General features: G+C 35.1%; 1 protein-coding gene across 1 annotated transcript in view; it reads right to left on the reverse strand.

The window, feature by feature from the left end:
- The window catches only part of LOC111059728 (uncharacterized protein DDB_G0271670-like), a 38,439-nt gene extending 19,508 nt beyond the window's left edge, over window positions 1-18,931 (reverse strand). The window contains exon 1 of the mRNA XM_022347351.2: window positions 18,368-18,931. Within this exon, the coding sequence (XP_022203043.2) occupies window positions 18,368-18,882 (515 nt within the window). The 5' untranslated portion in view covers window positions 18,883-18,931. The remainder of the gene's footprint in view (window positions 1-18,367) is intronic.
- Window positions 18,932-19,289: the final 358 nt, after the last annotated feature.

Below are 19,289 nucleotides of genomic sequence, written 5' to 3' on the forward strand. Positions count from 1 at the left end.
TAACTTAGTATAATAAATTGAAACTTATTTATTGAATCTGAGTTGGGTAGAAGTATCGTGTTATAATATAATACAATATAGGTTATTCGAATATTCTCAGGAGGACATCATAGGAAGACGAAATGAAAGGGAATATTAATTCTATGTTATGATTTCCCAACTGCTGACAGTTATTATCATAATATAAAAAGTATAGCTTTCTTTTTATGAAATTAATGGATTTTGTTTAGAATGTAGGTTACTATTAAAACTAATTTATGGAATATTCACTTTATTGAATTCAACATTACTGATTTATTTTGTTTCTAAGGTTGTTTTTTCTGTTTTTGTTTCACTATTTAAAAGAACATTCTGCATAGCTTTGATTTATGTAATAATAGTATTATTGGGTTTTACCGACTTTCCGGCTGACGATTGTTTAATCAAGCCGTATAAATGTGTGTTTTCTCATTCATTGTATGTTGCAAATTTGAAGATTAAAGCATTATTTCTATTCTATTCTATTCTAACTTGTGTGCTGAAAGAAAAAGATCTGGGAGGAATGAGAAAATGAGAACAATAATAATAAAAATTAGTTTTATGAAACGGTGGCTGTTGAGAGGGGAGGGTACATCACAAGATGTTTGTACTCATTTCAACTGGTTTTATTTCAGTAAAAATCAGCTGGAAGTTTCAAGTGAGAATGCTATAGTGAGGTCCACGTTATAATGGCAGTGTAGGAAGATAGGAGAAAAGGGTTGCCAGATCTCAGCCTTGCCACCCAAACAGCTGATACAGGTTTATCTGATGAATTTAACTGTTCATTATTGTTGAAAATAGTTAATCATATTTTATTTGTAATAAAGAAAGTGTTGATAGCAACACCATTGCAAATCACACACTGCCATTAAAACGTGGACCTCACTATAGTGCGTGAATGCTGATTGCATTTGTGAGAATGCGCGCGCAACAGTCTAGAATGAGAGAGATTGATGAGAAGAGAGTCGACTGTGCGTGTGACGTATGACACTGTGACGTCTGTAAAGCGATGGTCCATCTCCGCATAGACTATCTCTCTCTTCACTAGCTGCACTCTGCTAACTCATGCTTTCGCCTATGGTACATCTGTACATAGCGCAAACTGGTTTCTTTCAGTAAAAATCAGCTGGAAGTTTCAAGTGGGAATGCGAGTGCGTGAATGCTGATTGCATTTGTGAGAATGCGCGCGCAACAGTCTAGAATGAGAGAGATTGATGAGAAGGGAGTCGACTGTGCGTGTGACGTATGACACTGTGACGTCATCGATGGTCCATCTCCGCATAGACTATCTCTCTCTTCACTAGCTGCACTGTGCTAACTCATGCTTTCGCCTATGGTACATCTGTACATAGCGGGCGATCTGCGCATACTACAACGGTCTAGCACAAGGTTGAAGTCAAGTTGAAATACCATAATGTATTAGTTATTTGCATTCCAAATTCTATTTGCAGATGTAAATGAATGTCAGTAGCGTACGAGTTGTGCTTGTTATACTTGGCTCCATGCCAGACAACACCAATTAGTCTTGCTTTGTAAATAGGCACTCATCTTGAAATCTACTCAATAAAAATTGATGGTATGTGAACCTAGCAATTAAAAAATAGTCCAGAAGAGGTACAAACTCCATAACATTTCAAGTTATCAGGTTTTATTTTAAAAAAAGGTTGTCAAAAAGAATTGAAAAAAGTATTTGAATGCCCTCATAGAATGACGTGGAAAACGTCTTTCCTTCAAAAAAAAAAAAAAAATATATATCCAGCACATTATAAGAACAAGAAGAGAAGTGATTGATTCTTCAATAGAGAAGTGATTGATTCTTCGAGAGGCATAAAATATAAAAATTCCATTATTGACATAAAAGCTCGTAACTATTTTCAAGTGAAAGAGCTTCAACATTTAAAACAAAAGGCATTCGGATTTTCTAATCTGAATGTCCATTCAAAGTCAAAGTGCATGTAATTCGAAATTATAACATACAACTTTTCGTTAAAGTCGATATACAAACATTATTAAATTCATAATTCCTCAATCTTATTAGATAGAATTTGCATACTTTGGTCACATTATTTCCTGTATGAGAAGCAACGAGCAATGGTACAATGAGCAATGGTTCAGGAAAGCAGCTCACGTATGAAGGAACTCGAGTAGTGTACGTACGAGCAAAGACTTAGTGGAAGTGATGTTGTTCTTGGAGCCTGAATCGCTTTAATTGTGGTCCGGGCTTATTTATAGAAGGCATTTACCGGAGCAGAAAACAAGGAATTAGTACTTCTGTGGCATGCCAAAGGTGGAAGAGCAGAGAGGAGGACACGAAAATGTGACAGAGATAACGAATGAAAAGGTAGAGAATTTCGGGGGAATTACTAAATGGGGTCGAGAGAAGTGTCTGTGAACAGTTGAGCTTTGCCCCTTTCAATTAACCTCGTATACTTCGTCCGTAATTATTATAAGAGCTGCGAAGTGTACTAATAAATTAGGTCACTCTCTGCTCTCAAATTTGAATCACCAAGATGGTTACGCATCGAAATGTATCCTACAGATATTAAATGAATGGAGCGTTAGTATTTTAAACAGCTACAAGCGTTTTTAAGTATCAGCGTGAGTGTGAAATGTTGTGTCTGCTCCTGGCTATGTATTCAAATAATACTAAGGTGATTCAAACTAGAAATTTTAAATTTGAAGAAAGAACAAGTTTATTGGAGGGGGAATTTTGTACCACAAAATGTTATTAAAGCTTACATACTACTCGATAAGAGCTGTTGAAGAGTTATTCTAATAATTTATTAACAAAATATATTATTTAATTGGGAATTTGTTCAGCAGACCAGCCAAAGCTCCTGTGTTTGCACAGAACATGACCGGTATTGATTGCAAGGAAAATAATAACAGAGTAAAATGAAATTCTACACTGGTTGGAGATTTGACCCAGTTTATTGCTCCACAGACAATTCGAATCAAATTTTTTCCTTGTAAAGCACATTCAATGTACGGTACTATTGTTGAACATTTATTGTTAAATATAGGATCATGACATACACACTTCGATTAATTTAAAATGATGAAACAGTCAAAATACACTAAGACTAGGATTTATTGTTTATTTCACGGCGATTTAACTTGCCGGAAAATGATTTATTGGCCAGCATTCAACGATCACTCCGAGTCAGCCTACGCTTGTCCGCAAGCTTGTCCCATTTGAAAACATTCTAGTTTATAATGTACTTAGCTACGAATGGCGGGACAGAATTAGAGTGCATTAATTGTATCCACTCGGGCTAATTTTAGACGCCGTTGAAATAACTAACTAGGTGAACTATAACGAGCTGGAGTTACGTAACAAATATTCAGACATTCTTAAGAGACGAGCACACTAAAAAAGAGACAAATATGAAATGTTCATAATAATTATTTCCTTCGCAAGATTTTTAGAAGACAAAACTGTTTACATGTGCCATTCTTGATTAGAGTTTTCTAGACACATTATGTTTTATAGAAACCAAGAAAGCAGATCGGAATTGAAGATTGATTTATATGAAAATCTGTTTCAATAAATTTGAAGTTTGCTCTCAACTTTTTCATTGTCAAGTCATTGAGGAAATAAGCTTCTCGAATCAAATAATCTTCCTTGATTTTTTGTGAGATATATTTTAATCGGAAGGACCGTTTGTTCAGAATAATGTACTGATCGAGTAGGCCTGATTCATTTTAGTACAGTACGCTACTAACAGAAAAAAATTTCGTCGAATATCGCATAAAGCATCAACAAAACTCAATCAAATAATAGTACATCACAAAATTCAACTGTAACAGATTTTTTCTTTCAAGCGTCTCTGAATGAAGACCATGATACATAACTTGTTGATAATTTACGAACAATGAATTCAAGTACAAAAATGTTCTATGTATGTATCTCTCCACGAAAAATAATATGTGATATTTATTCGTAGCTTGAGAATTTTATAACTGAGTTAATACTGTCACACTCACTCTCGCGGTATGTAGATGTATTACATGAACATAAATGCCACCTGCTGTATGTAAATTCTTATTCCAATCCAGCCATCGATAATAATTTATACAGCAGTTGTAAGTTCCCAAAAAACGCAATACAGAATATTACTTTCATGAGGAACATGCAGTGACTTCAAGCAGCAGGTAGGAAATTTTTTCTCTTTGATAAGTGGCTTAGAAGACATGTTGTTGAATATTTCATGCCAGTGCTACTTACAGAGTCACTCAATGTTTTTCATTCCAATTGGGAAAAATATCACATCGTTTCTCAGTTGAATGGAAACCTTTTAGAAACGGAAATAAAGTTGCGACGTTGGAAAGACGCTGCTGCGCCAAAGCCACTCACAGGCAGGAAATAAACAGAAACGTTTCATGTTCAAGTACGTATCGCACCACTCATCTAACAACCACGTTGACGTCGCTTTTGGTTAGGTTGGATTTAGTTGGCCTTTGCAACTCTCCATACATGAAATAGTTTGTTATGGCTGTTGTGAGTGGCGAATACTTCTGAGATGAGTGTTGGAAAGTAGGCTTATGTCTATAAGCAGGTACAGAGAATCAGTAGAACAACAACTCTGTTGAAACATTTTTCAGCGAAAACAATGTTTAAAAAATTTATGAAATGGTTAACTAGAAATATTGCAATTTATACGGTACTGTGTTGTATCTGCATCTCATTGGTTTACATTTTTCAATCTTACCCCTGCGATGTGAAGTGAAAATATGGTTAAATCTGCACACGGACCGGAATGTGAGGAGATACTACTTGATAGAGGGAATAAATACTGTATGTCTGCATTAATTACTTTCACGATCACGAATGTAGGCTGACAGAAATGGATGGAAGCAACGATCTCACAATGGTTGGAGGGGTACTCAGAACAAGAACAATGCTCCAGATGTGTAATTTGTATTTGGACATTATGAACTGCATCACTTTTTCAATTGTTAATATACTCTAAGATGCTAGACACAATGATAGGTGAAATCGGTATAGTTGAAATCAGTGATGTACAGCATTTTCTCTGTATGTAAATGGTTGTAATGACTATCAAATGATTCGGAATGTGGAAAAAGATCCTTTTGATTTGATGTTTGAAAAATACTTTTTCCTCCACCTACTGTCTAAAGTAGGTACTTACTTTACTCCCTGAAACCTAATACTAAAGTGTCACTTTTTCGCTCTCGGTAGTAAAAAACAGAAAAACTCCCTAGGGAGTAAAAGTGACTTCATTTAAATAACATGGGGAGCATCTCTATTTTGAAACTTACATTGTAATAGGTTAAAAGGTCTAAGCTCAGATGAGAAAGCATAATAGAGGTGTCTGTCATTGAGTCAACTGAATTCAATACCACAACCAGAAATTTGATTAACTCATGAAATATATGTTTGTATGATAATTATTATATTCTTAATATTAGTAGACGATAAAAATTTATACAGCAGTTGTAAGTTCCCAAAAAACGCAATACAGAATATTACTTTCATGAGGAACATGCAGTGACTTCAAGCAGCAGGTAGGAAATTTTTTCTCTTTGATAAGTGGCTTAGAAGACATGTTGTTGAATATTTCATGCCAGTGCTACTTACAGAGTCACTCAATGTTTTTCATTCCAATTGGGAAAAATATCACATCGTTTCTCAGTTGAATGGAAACCTTTTAGAAACGGAAATAAAGTTGCGACGTTGGAAAGACGCTGCTGCGCCAAAGCCACTCACAGGCAGGAAATAAACAGAAACGTTTCATGTTCAAGTACGTATCGCACCACTCATCTAACAACCACGTTGAAGTCGCTTTTGGTTAGGTTGGATTTAGTTGGCCTTTGCAACTCTCCATACATGAAATAGTTTGTTATGGCTGTTGTGAGTGGCGAATACTTCTGAGATGAGTGTTGGAAAGTAGGCTTATGTCTATAAGCAGGTACAGAGAATCAGTAGAACAACAACTCTGTTGAAACATTTTTCAGCGAAAACAATGTTTAAAAAATTTATGAAATGGTTAACTAGAAATATTGCAATTTATACGGTACTGTGTTGTATCTGCATCTCATTGGTTTACATTTTTCAATCTTACCCCTGCGATGTGAAGTGAAAATATGGTTAAATCTGCACACGGACCGGAATGTGAGGAGATACTACTTGATAGAGGGAATAAATACTGTATGTCTGCATTAATTACTTTCACGATCACGAATGTAGGCTGACAGAAATGGATGGAAGCAACGATCTCACAATGGTTGGAGGGGTACTCAGAACAAGAACAATGCTCCAGATGTGTAATTTGTATTTGGACATTATGAACTGCATCACTTTTTCAATTGTTAATATACTCTAAGATGCTAGACACAATGATAGGTGAAATCGGTATAGTTGAAATCAGTGATGTACAGCATTTTCTCTGTATGTAAATGGTTGTAATGACTATCAAATGATTCGGAATGTGGAAAAAGATCCTTTTGATTTGATGTTTGAAAAATACTTTTTCCTCCACCTACTGTCTAAAGTAGGTACTTACTTTACTCCCTGAAACCTAATACTAAAGTGTCACTTTTTCGCTCTCGGTAGTAAAAAACAGAAAAACTCCCTAGGGAGTAAAAGTGACTTCATTTAAATAACATGGGGAGCATCTCTATTTTGAAACTTACATTGTAATAGGTTAAAAGGTCTAAGCTCAGATGAGAAAGCATAATAGAGGTGTCTGTCATTGAGTCAACTGAATTCAATACCACAACCAGAAATTTGATTAACTCATGAAATATATGTTTGTATGATAATTATTATATTCTTAATATTAGTAGACGATAAAAATTTATACAATTTTTAAAATATTTTATTCTATTCAAAATACCAGCCAACAAATATTTTTGATCTGCAATTCAAATCTGAACCGCGTGATCTGGAGTCAGCCATTTTTGGTAGCTGCTCAGCTGATATAATTGTTACAACTTTTGCCGATAGATAGCGCAATCGGCAGTGCCAATCAGACGACCATTTTTTAGGTTTTAGATTTAGGTTATGTTGTTAGGAATCATTGTCACCAATACGCAAGTTATTAGAATGATTTTATTTGCAGTTTCTATAAAAAAATGTAGATGGAGGAAAAATGTTGTGTACATCACGAGCGAAAAATACTTTTTCTCCCTCAGGAAAATTGCTGCCCTCTGCTTCGCCTCGGGCTTCAAACTTTTTCCCACAGGGAGAAAAAGTCGTACTTTTCACTCTAGATATACAAATAACTATTGAATGAAAATGTTGGAATCTACATTTACCCTATGAAACCTTTTTTACTTTCCTTGCCCTATTACCATAGGTAAGGAATGTATTGCCTTCCGAAAAAATCAAGGTACCCCAATTTCTATATTTCTATACGTTTCAAGGTCCCCTGAGTCCAAAAATATGAGTGGGTATTGGTCAGTATGTGTGTATGTATGTGTGTGTGGGTGTGTGTGTGTGTGTGTGTGTGTGTGTGTGTGTGTGTGTGTGTGTGTGTGTGTGTGTATGAGTGTATCTGCGTCTGTGTACACGATATCTCATATCCCAATTAACGGAATGACATGAAATTTGGAACGTAAGCTCCTTACAATATAATGCTCCGACAGGAACAATTTCGATCAAATGCGATTCAAGACAAAATACATTTTGTAATGATTATAACTTCTGATTTGTTGAAAACCAAATAATGTATACTTCCTTCATAAAAAAAGCATATGAACTTTGAAGGTAGATAGGTCTTATCCTTAAAGGATTCTCAGAACGATCATCTTTGTGAAGAATTACAGCTTAATCAGTCAAGTATTTCAAGCGTGATGAGCTCACATACAAACAGACAGAAAGACAGACACCATCTCGTCTTATAGATGGATAGAAGATAAATATTTAGATTTGTCAATGAAGGAGGCATAATGCAATACGAGTTTGAAAATTTAGTTTTTTATGATGAAGCAACTAAGGTTTATTTACAGTTGTAAAGTTGCAATACTTATTCATAATATGGAAGGAATAATGGGATATAATATATTATTCAATTGCTGGTAAATCCATACAAATCAAATGATATATTCTTTTTGTGCTGTCTACCATTCTGTAGAGCCTAGCGCAAGCGACAGTTGAGGCCTCTTTTTCAGGAGTCCTCTACGGTCGCAGGTCTCGACTGTCGGGAGTGTACAGAAATTAGAGAGGCCTCAACTGTCGCCTAACGCAGGCGACATTTGGGGCCACTTTTTCAGGAGTCCTCTACCGTCGCAGGTCTCGACTGTCGGGGCTGTACAAAAATTAGAGTGGCCTCAACTGTCGTCTGCGTTAGGCGACAGTTGAGGCCACTTTTTCAGGAGTCCTCTACCGTCGCTGGCCTCGAATGTCGCCGGTCTCTACCGTCGCTGGTCTCGACTGTCGCAGGACTCTTCTGTCGTTTGCCTCGTTTGAGATAGACCCCCTATTTGATTCCTCTATGGATTCATTAATTTCCTTGATTAGAATCTTAATATTAATATTTATTGTAGTCTATGGGAAAGACTAAGATTCAAACGAAAAATCGTGTTTAAAACCAACCAAGCCCAATCAATTGAATGAAAAATGAATTAAGACGTTGAAGGGTAAATTAGAATTTGAATAATCGAATTCACTATTTCTTTAGAACCCAATAATTCATAATACTTCATCAACCACAAGTTTATGATAATTTTTGTTGGATAACAAAGTGGCACTATACTTTCCAAGTGGCTTGTTCAAAAAAGTGTGACTTGAGAGGATTGATTCTTCCAAAATAAGGTCAGATGATAGTCTCATGAACAAATGTCAAGCCTACAACAGAAATGTAAGTACTCTAAAAAAGATAACACTAGAATTCATTCATTTTTAGTGATACGGTATGGTTATAGGCTATTCTAGATGGGTTTCACTATAGCTCTATTTCTGTCCCCCATGTTTTCCAACCCACAAGTTGTAACAGAACATACAAACAAACTCACATTTCAAACATAAATGTAAAGTCAGTTTTACTACTTGGAGTAACTTTTAACTACCTGACACTCTTGTCAGGTACATCACATTCTTCGATACTATTCCTGTTGCAGCCTGGTATTCTTTTGAACGAGCACTGCCGTAAAAAGTGCCGTTGAAAACTTGGTTTCCTCGGTTGAAAGATATAATTGTATGTTTACATAGAAGGCTAACGTTGAAATCTGGCGTCGACTAGCAAACAAGCTGTCTAGGCATTAATCTCAATTGGGGAGAATTGGCAGCCGAACATTGGTTAGTGGGCTTTGGTTTAATGGGAAGCATTGGTGTTATTCATAAGAAATAGTGACAGTTTGAAGTGAATCACAACTAGGAGTGGAGAGAAATGCACTCAGACTCACACAAACGTTCACACGCACCCACACCTGCAGACGCAGTGACTTGTACCACGGAATAAGCATATAGTAAGCATATATAATGTGATATAAGCATATACGATATAAGCATATAGTTCTTTCCTCTGTGCTTGTACAGAAAGGGATTGGTAATTGGCCAACTCAAGCCTGACGCTACCTCGTCCATCATAACTAGTTGGATAAACATGTAGAGTGGGGGGGCTGGTGTGGGTTTGTGAGGGGAGGGGATGAGAAGGGATTAGAGTTGACTGAGGACGCCGCAATATGGCAGTCATCTCCAGTGATTTCACTTTTTCCGGGTTGAGTCGTCTTTTGAACAGTTACAGCCGGCGTTAAGAACGGGGAAATTGGTGTGTTTGTTACGCACTATTTTACACTAGTGATAGCCTGAGAAAACGTGCGTTGATGCATTTCCGCAAGATTATTAGATTTACATGGTGAGAAGTAGCCTATAGTTAATTTCCTGATACTGTACAAAGAAATTAAAAAGTAGAGATAAGTATTGAACTGTTTAGACCTGACTATCAAAGAGAATTGTGCCAAAGAAATGAGAAGATTTTGGTGTGATGGATTAAGATGATAGGAGACAGAACAATGATTCATTGAATGTTGTCAGAATAACATGGAAATTAATGATATTTCAGAACAGGAGAGTAGCTGACAGAGAGCTTGATAGATGAGATTGCATGATAGAACATGTTGACTCATTCGCTTCTCACAGTTGTTGGTTTTTTTTAAATCAACAAATAACAATAAATTTACAAAATGAAGGTAATCTCTATGCCAAGCTCCATTTAATTCAGTCTTGTATACTGCGTCCTAATGAACATTGATTTATAATGCTTTTATATTCGAAATTCTATTTCATTGATAAATCAAGACTTAATCTTGAAAAATGTGAAAGCTTCCAATTTATATAAACATCAGTTCACTGTAGGTCATTGACTTTGACTCGTCCAGCTACGAAAGCTCTCATATATCATTTGCGGATGATTTCTTCAACAGGAATATAGAAACATTTTATTACATCCAATAGATTTTTCTTCAATAGCTTACATCCATTTAAGTTTTCTAGGCACGGTATTATTATAATCAATTGTATCCTTATTATAAAACTTGATTATTTTATACAAACATCATGAAGATGATGATGAAGATGAAACATGAAGATGAAGAGATTACAATTTGTCAAAAAAATTATATTTAAGTATTCAGTTATTAGTGAGAAAAACACAAGGAAAATAATACTTTACTCGTTTTTTCTCCTTCCATCAAGCTTGTCGTTAACTAACAATAGTTAGATATCGAATACAACATCTTTTGAGGAGAAATAGTGAATAAATACCACCCCCATCATTGTAAAGATTGATCAAAGAGGAGATGTTGGTGACTGAAAACTTGATACGGCATGTTTCTGGAGAGGATTGTTTTTTTTCTCAAATCAAAAGCCATCATTAGAATGAAAAATTATTGATGTCAAAAAAGACTGGTTTATCTCCCATTTTCCGACTCTCCAAAGTTTTCGAATCATAACTAAAGCACATCACAAAATTGTATAATATTTTCTAAGCTGTAGCCTTATTTCTTTTATAAAATTTTAAAATTTATTAAAGTTTTATTTTTGATTCAGCTACAGATAATTAGAAATAAAAACTTGAAATAATATCAGAATTTATTCTTGTGCAATGTTGGAATATCCACCAACAGACACGCTTCCAACTGAAAATGCTGTAAACTATCACAATTTCTCCACTGTTGAAGTAAAACAACTGTGTTAATCTTGTTTAAACTAGGCCAAATGCAGTGTATTTCGAAACCGACAGTTGAATAAATAAGAGTGAAATAGGATTCAGAATATACTTTCTGATTTCAATTTGTTATTTGCTGTTGAAATGACTATCGCATCCTGAAAAAGAGACTACTCCGACGTGATAAGACTGTAACTGTGTGTTAAATCTATTGCATCAGGAATAGATTTCAGAGAGAAAAAGAGAGTGAGAGAGAGTGAGAGAGAGAGAATCTTGGAGAGAAAGAAAGTGATTTAGAGTGGGAGAGGGATCAGCTTAGTGGTTGAGCGATAGCAGGGTTGGGAAGCAATTAAACATCACGTCTTAATTCATTTCAAGCTATAAATCAACGAACAAGACGAAAATGCGGTTTCTACACAGACTTTTGCTAGTGTTGTGCTTTATCCGTTTTGTTTTAGTGGAAGTTTTGGAGACAATGGGAGTTGTGGGTTGACTGTTTCGAAATCCCAGAGCTTTTCATGCATTAGTCTACGTGTAAGGCACGATAAAGCTTTTCATTACAAAAAAGTGGAGTTTGAAGCGTTGTGTCATGTGAACCTTTAATGATATTGAGTATCCGTTCTGGAAAATGATAAGGATCAGGAAGCAGCGTCATCCATACAGTATAGCAGAGACATGCCAAGAAGTCTGATCCCTTGAAATTCAATTTCAATTTCAATTTTTTTCAATTTATTAAAAACACACAAAACAAGACAAAACAAAATAACAAAGAATTACAAAACAAAAAAGCAAAACAAATTTATAAACCGTTAAATGTAATGGAATTTTGTTTGGTACGCAAACTCTCTCTCTCTCTCTCTCTGTTTTATTAACTCGGCTCTATTCTGGTTGCTTTTGATATATTAGGGTGAAACGAGGCGGACTTTATCATTTTCCAGTTTGCTCATAGATAGATTCTTCTTAAAAGAACTGCAACTGCTGCGTCATAATTGCATTAAACGATAATCCATAATGAGCTATCCTGCGACTGCAGATATTGAAAGATTGCAACTATTGACAGGAGCTAGATGGAAATTACATGAGCGCTGTTTTTTTTTTCAATAATCATATGGCATTACATTCCAATCAAAGTTGATTCAAGTTGATTTACTCATTATTCCAGTCAATCTATATTAATAAAAATCGAGCCTCAAATTTTGACATTCAATAACTTTTTTATTTGCGCTCCGAATTTGTTTTTTTTCCGTTATGTTCAGGACCAGGTTTATGGCCTATCAAATTTATAATCCAACTTCAGGACCCTTTCCTATGGTCCTTCAAAGTTTACATGTAATCCTTATGGGAGAAGATTTGTGAGCTGGCCACACACAGAAATAGAAATCAGCTGTTATAATCATTGCGTCATACAAAAGCCGTCGGTAGATAGTGGATAAGAGTGTGTGCTGCTCCATAACCACCCATGTATTTTATTATTCTAAACGCCCCGTCTAAAAACAAAATGACTGTTCTGTGTGTAACCATCCAGCAGTGCGGCCTCAGGCTAAAGACTTACATGCTCTAAAGACATTGCTTTATTTCGATATATGCTGTCTTTGGTGTTTAGAATGAATTGATTTTTAGTAAATTATTTATTTTGCAGTTGGAAAATCATCTATATAAATAAAATGCCGCATCGCCCCTCCTCCGCTATGCAACCAGCTAAAGTTTGTCATGAGATGCATTAAACTATTTGACAGTACGAAGTTAAGTTCGCCGGGCCAGCTAGTATAGACATGAAAAATGGGGGTGTGCTAGCAATTTATATTGTAGTTCTGATTTTTTAATATGTTATTTGGATACATGAGAGAAGTCTAGAACCAATTTCTTAATGCAAAATGCCCTTGTGCTAGATACAGAGTGGCCAAAAAACTCGTATTTTCGGTTCCTTTTCCAGTTATCAGCTATTTCTGCCAAATCCAGTGATCGCACAGATAAATTTACTCTCTTTTTTTTAGATTAAAAATTTTTAATAGAATGAGATCATTCGGAACTCTCCATCTCCAATAAGTACCGAGTTATGATTTCTCAAAATTGAGTCAAATTTAAAGAAAAAAATCAATTCCGATGAATTTTAGTTTTTGATCAACAATATCTTCCGACTGTTACCAATCGGAGATCCAAAAAGAGAAAACATAGCTTCAGCATGGTTTTTTACACCTGACAACAATGCTCCTTGGGTGAAAAACACCTAATTTTCAGCTTCAACCATCATCACTCGAATTGATATTTCGCACAATGATCCAAGCTCATGAGATTATGTTCTATGAGAATCACCCGTTTGATGCTTTTCATTTCAGTATTTTCTAGTGGAGAGGCGTGCATAAGGACACCTCAAGGATCAAAATTTCAAACACTTATAACTTTTGACATAATGCTCAGATTTTATCGTATTACACTTCATTTTTTTGGCTCATCAAGGCGGGCCAAAATCATGCATCATAAGTCAAATTCGGTCGAAAATGGAAAATTTATAGTTGAGTGTACTTAATCCCAAATTCCAATAAACAAAAAATGGCCAAAAATGGACTAAATGTTCTAATAAGAAATTCAGAGAACATTTAATAAGAATAATATTATTAGTGTTTAAACATGTTCAATCATGATATAAATTTTGAATGAAATCATTCTTTGTTAATGAGTTAACATTCTATGTTATATTATGGAAAATTTATTCAATGATTGTGCCAATGTATTATGATAATGATTGTTGTTACTAAGGTTTCTAAGTGGAATAAAGTCATTATAAGTGCCGGTTGCACAAAAGCCGCTTAAATTTTAATCGTGATTAATTCCATGAGAACCAATCAGAGATGCCGTCTTATCTAATAGGCGTTCTCTGATATTGATTCTCGTGAAATTAATCACGATTGAAATTTAACCGGCTTTTGAGCAACCGGGCCTTAGTCTTATACTTATGATATTTTGCAAATACGATAAATGGTTTATGTATACAATTGAATATCCTGGAACAGAAATAGCATAAACTTTTCTCAGAAAACATGTAAAACGAGGAACAGATTTTCTTTTTAGAGTTCAGCTCTTTAGAGCAGGGGTCTCCAACCTTTTCCATCCAAGGGCCACATTGTTAATTCTAGGGAGGCTTAGAGGGCCAATAAAAAGGATGTTCGTGGAATTTGACTTTTGAGCCACAAATGACGGGGGATTTGGGGGGGTGTAAGATTATTATAGTTCCATTAAATAGTAAGAGGAGTTTCAAGTAGGTTTAATTAAAACACAGGAATGAACAAACCAATTCATTTCATTTCAATACAAAGTCGAATTTATTGAGTGTAAAAAGGTCATAAGAAAACTTGAGAATGCATGAGTTTAGCAAGTTAAACAAAATATGATAACTTTTTTCAATAGTAATAAGACAACTTGACAATACACGAATTTAAAAAGTTACCAAGCTAAAAGAGAATACTTATTTTTAGTGAGAATATTACATTTGTTTTCCACTCAAAATGTCCGCCCATTTAGGATCAAACTTTTTGGTTCCAATTATTAAAATTTATTCCAAATGTTCATCTGATAAGGAAGATTTGTATTTGGATTTAACAAACTTCATTTTTGAAAATGTCTGCGCACACTTGTAGGGAGATCCAAAAAGAGAAAACATAGCTTCAGCATGGTTTTTTATGTTTTTAAAGTCTTTTTCTGGGAGAGAACTGTAAAATGGAAGTAGGTTACCTTCTTTGTGTAAATATATATTTTTTTAAATCTGTTGCAATAACTCTTTGCGGGCCGGACAAAATCCATTCGCGGGCCGGATGTGGTCCGCGGGCCGTAGGTTGGAGAGCCCTGCTTTAGAGTATTCCTCGAAATTTCTTCAAGATTTATAACCACTGCATACGCTTTATCTAAGTCGACCATTCTCGCTTCGAGAAATGAAAATGGATTACGCTGTGCATAATTGAGCACGCTTCTGTGGTTATATTGAGCAAACATTGAATTTTGCAGTGGAGCAGGCAGAAGACGGTCGACCTAACTCAAGCTAAAACACAGTTTGCAACTGCGGCGTCAAAATTGCAGCGTCATCATTCTTCTAGTATTTTAGGAAAGCTTCCCACTTCATTTAATCATTCCAATTTTTGTGATCAACTGCATGATCACACACTTCTCATGATCACACATGATCACACACAAGCTCTGATCGATTCGCAGGGAAATAAATTAGGCTTTTCAGTTTCTCAACAAATGACTAATTTAGTCTGCTTGGTTTTGTAATGTCAGTGGTTTTAGTACATGATAAAGCTTCTTCCTTGGATGAGGTTATCATGCAATCAGATGCATTAAAAACCTCCACCATAATTTATTTTTAAGTTTGTTTAATTAATGGAATACATAAATATTCATTCATCGACGATAGACATCATGAAAACAAAGTTTTTGAACTTATAACGTCTCTTGTGTTCTAGTGTGCTCAATATAAAAAATTAATTAACTCAGTCGAACTTTGCGGCGTTATTATTTTATCAGTTATATCAGATATTATCAGACTACCAATCGATAAGCATATATATAATTTAAAAGTTGTATCATGCTATAAGTCTATCAATCAAGATTCAATAGAACAAACTATTGAGTTTAACTATAATTATGATAATCGTATCGCACAGTCCTAATGCTGTAGTGATATCCACGTTATAATGGCAGTACTTGTATACATTGGCAGTACGGTACTCTTATTGATTAGCATTGGTGTTGCTATCCTTGTCTATCATTCGACAAAGCAGATAGCGCTATCCTTTCCAAGCTCCACAACGTTGCCAGATCGTTTTTTAATAGTTAATCAACAAATTACTTGATCTCAAATATGGATATTTCAATCTCAATTATGGAAATTTATTATTAAATCATTTGAAAATATAAACAATATTACATCAGATATACGGGTAAGTCAGAGAATCGGCAACTCTGTTTTCCCATCTTTCTCCACTGCCATTAAAACGTGGACCTCAGTGGAGTCACTGGACATAATGATCAGCTACCGAATAATTTGGAATAAAATTCAAACAAAATTGGATTGAATAGAATTGTACGAAGTGAATAGGGTAGTCTGGTTGGCAGTGCTATCTGCTTTGAATCACCTATCGATTCATCTAGCATTTGAATTACCTAATCACTGTTTCCCAGAATATCCACCAGTGTCTAGTTTAAAGTAGATCTATCAAATAGAATCGTAGATTGCATATTTGTCATACAATAAACTATCTAAACATTGCGAGGAAAGTGATTAATTAGCTGGCATGCATGCGTTGTTTGCTTTGATAAACAGCTTGTTGAGCTTGATTGGATTATATTGTAGTTGCATTCCACCAATCAGCGTTGGATATCGACTGAATTCCCTGGAGCAGAAACTATTCCAATCTCCAAAGCTTGATTTTCTCTGATGATTGATATTGTGGGATGTGTTATTTTTTGATATGAGTTTTCCTGTCACAATATACATTTATTCATAAGCATTCAAAGCAGTTGTTCCAGGAACGTTTGAATACTCAAAATCATTTATCGTTTATCAAAACTTCACCATTTTTCAAAGAATTGACGGCTATTTGCCTCTTTGTAGAGCTTGTTAGGATCACTTCAAAAATTAAATGGAAGCAGTTCGCGAGCAATTGTATTTTTTAATATAAAAATTACATCCTTTTTCGTAACTGGCACAGTCATTTGGATAGAATGCCACCTAGAAGAATAACCCTTGAAGTCCAAAACTATAGGCCTACTGGAAAAAGAGATGTAGGGAGGCCAAGAAAGAGATGGGTACCCGAACAGGTTAAATTTATAAGTCTAATCATCCCTGAAGTGGAGATGATGATGATGATGATGACATCCTTTCTCCTTTGTATTTGAAACAAGCCAAACTTGCTTTAGGATAAACATAAATGTACTTAGTTTTTCAAAAATCCCCTGAGAATCCTCATTGAAATACCAATAGAGATTCTTCTCAAGCGCGAGACAAGCGAATTGTATCGGTGACGGAAATCAATATCTATACTAACATTATACTGTGTTACATCAATATGGAAATGATGAACAGGCCTTCAGTCGAAAAGTACCAATAACTTGATTGAAGAACATATTGCAATAGAGAGTACTCTCATATTCAGAAAAATCGAAAGATGCATAGTTCTATTCAATAATTCAGAACTACACAACATACACAAGAGTACCACAGGCTTAAGCCCAAAACGTTTACAATTTCAATTAACACAACAGTCCAAATGTAACTAGGTGTCACTTTCACATTTTTCAATTACACACTCCAATTTACAAAAAAAAACACATTTTAAATCTACTTCAAATATTTATGTTCATGAGAATGGGAATTAATTTTCGGAGTACATAATAGTATATGAAATAATATGAGTTTTGAATTGAATAAGTCCATTTGCAAAATCCCAAACAAATTTAATATACTAGATGTAGTGATTGGTGGTAGAATATATATATTATGGCCAATGAATAATACAATTGTGTTTGGGTTAATATTATTAGTGATAATGAAACGGTTAAGTAGGGAAGTCCTTGCGCGAAATTTTAGATTTCATAATTTTCATACCAGTACTAGACCGTACATTGCATCATACCGTAGAATAGCAATACATATTGTCAGCTTAGCTTTAGTGTTTACAAGTTTGTGTTTCTTTAATGGTTCCAAATTTTTTAAAATAACTCGATAGTATTAGTTTCAAGTGGTAATTGAGTGGAATATTACTTATCAATTTATTAATTCAAGTCATCTAAATTCAAAATTTATAGTTTTCATGTTTATTTTGGACTAAAATTTAATTAAAATTGCACATGTGAAATTCTAAACTTATCTTGGACTTTGTCACCTATATATTTGGAAGAAAAATAGCACAAGGACTACCTTATTATTCTATCTTCTATAATGTTATTGCATTAGTGTCATTTGCATTGTAAAAGAATAAATAAAAAAAAATTCAGCTTTTGCCCTCTCTATGATTGCAAGCTGCACTATATAATAGTATTATTTATTTATTTATTATAGGCTTGAACGCACATTTCATCCAATGCTATACTGTACAAGACTATACATATCCCACGAATTACTCGGAACTAATCATTTTGTTTAATCTTTCCGTGTTTATTGAACAATTCATTCTGAACCATTTTTGTAATTAATATATTTGTTCCAAATAGCTTCACATTACCTTTGAACATCTTCATAGGTTTCCCTTGTGTAGCCACTACTTTGTTGACTCCTTTTTCGCCTGCTGCGTTCATGTGGACAATCGGTAGGATCCTCACACACACATGCAGATGAATTGTCCAGTGTAAACGCCGTGCTACGACATCGGACACACGCGGCTGACGCGACACACGTGTGGAGGTAACTGTTGACCGCACTGTACGACAGCGCTCGATAGAGTTGGTTGAAGGGTTCAAGGTCAAATCCAAGGTTCAAGGATGAGTCGATCGATGTCCTTCGACTCTCACTAATGCTACAATTATTATTATCGATTGTATTTTGATGATCGACAGTAGACACCGATGGACTATCACGAAAGCAACTTGTAGATAAGGATCCTGACTTCTGCAGTCTACCTAAACCTCGATAGAGCGGGTCTAAGTCGATCACATGGTGACCGGGAACTGGCAGATCATGAAACTGATGCGAAGGAAAGTAATTTCCGTTTTCTTGTCGGTTTGCAGTACTCTGCCACATTACGAACTAGAACTGCCGTCAGTTAACACTGAAACGACTCAAGATCTCTAGATGTTTTGTTAATAGCCACTAACGCACGTGTTTAAACATCCCATTGCGCATGTCACACTAATTCCCGCCTATTTTTTGGCGCACGGTTCTAATGAGAACTATACGTTTGTTTAGTCACGTGTAACGGTTGAAGAATCACCAGCAGATAGGTTAACGCCCACCGGTGAGAGGCTATTAGTGATTCGCATCTACATTCTGAAAATCGAAGACACTAGTATAATTTTTACAGTATTACAAATGACAATAATTTATCGTGGAAAAAAATTAAAATTGAGCAAACTGAACTCATTTCAAAATGGTGCAAAAATAGACTGACAATTTGAGTTTGAGGGGAAAAATTAATCTTTTGTCATTAA

This window comes from Nilaparvata lugens, chromosome 7, assembly GCF_014356525.2.
Source record: "Nilaparvata lugens isolate BPH chromosome 7, ASM1435652v1, whole genome shotgun sequence".
NCBI lineage: Eukaryota > Metazoa > Arthropoda > Insecta > Hemiptera > Delphacidae > Nilaparvata > Nilaparvata lugens.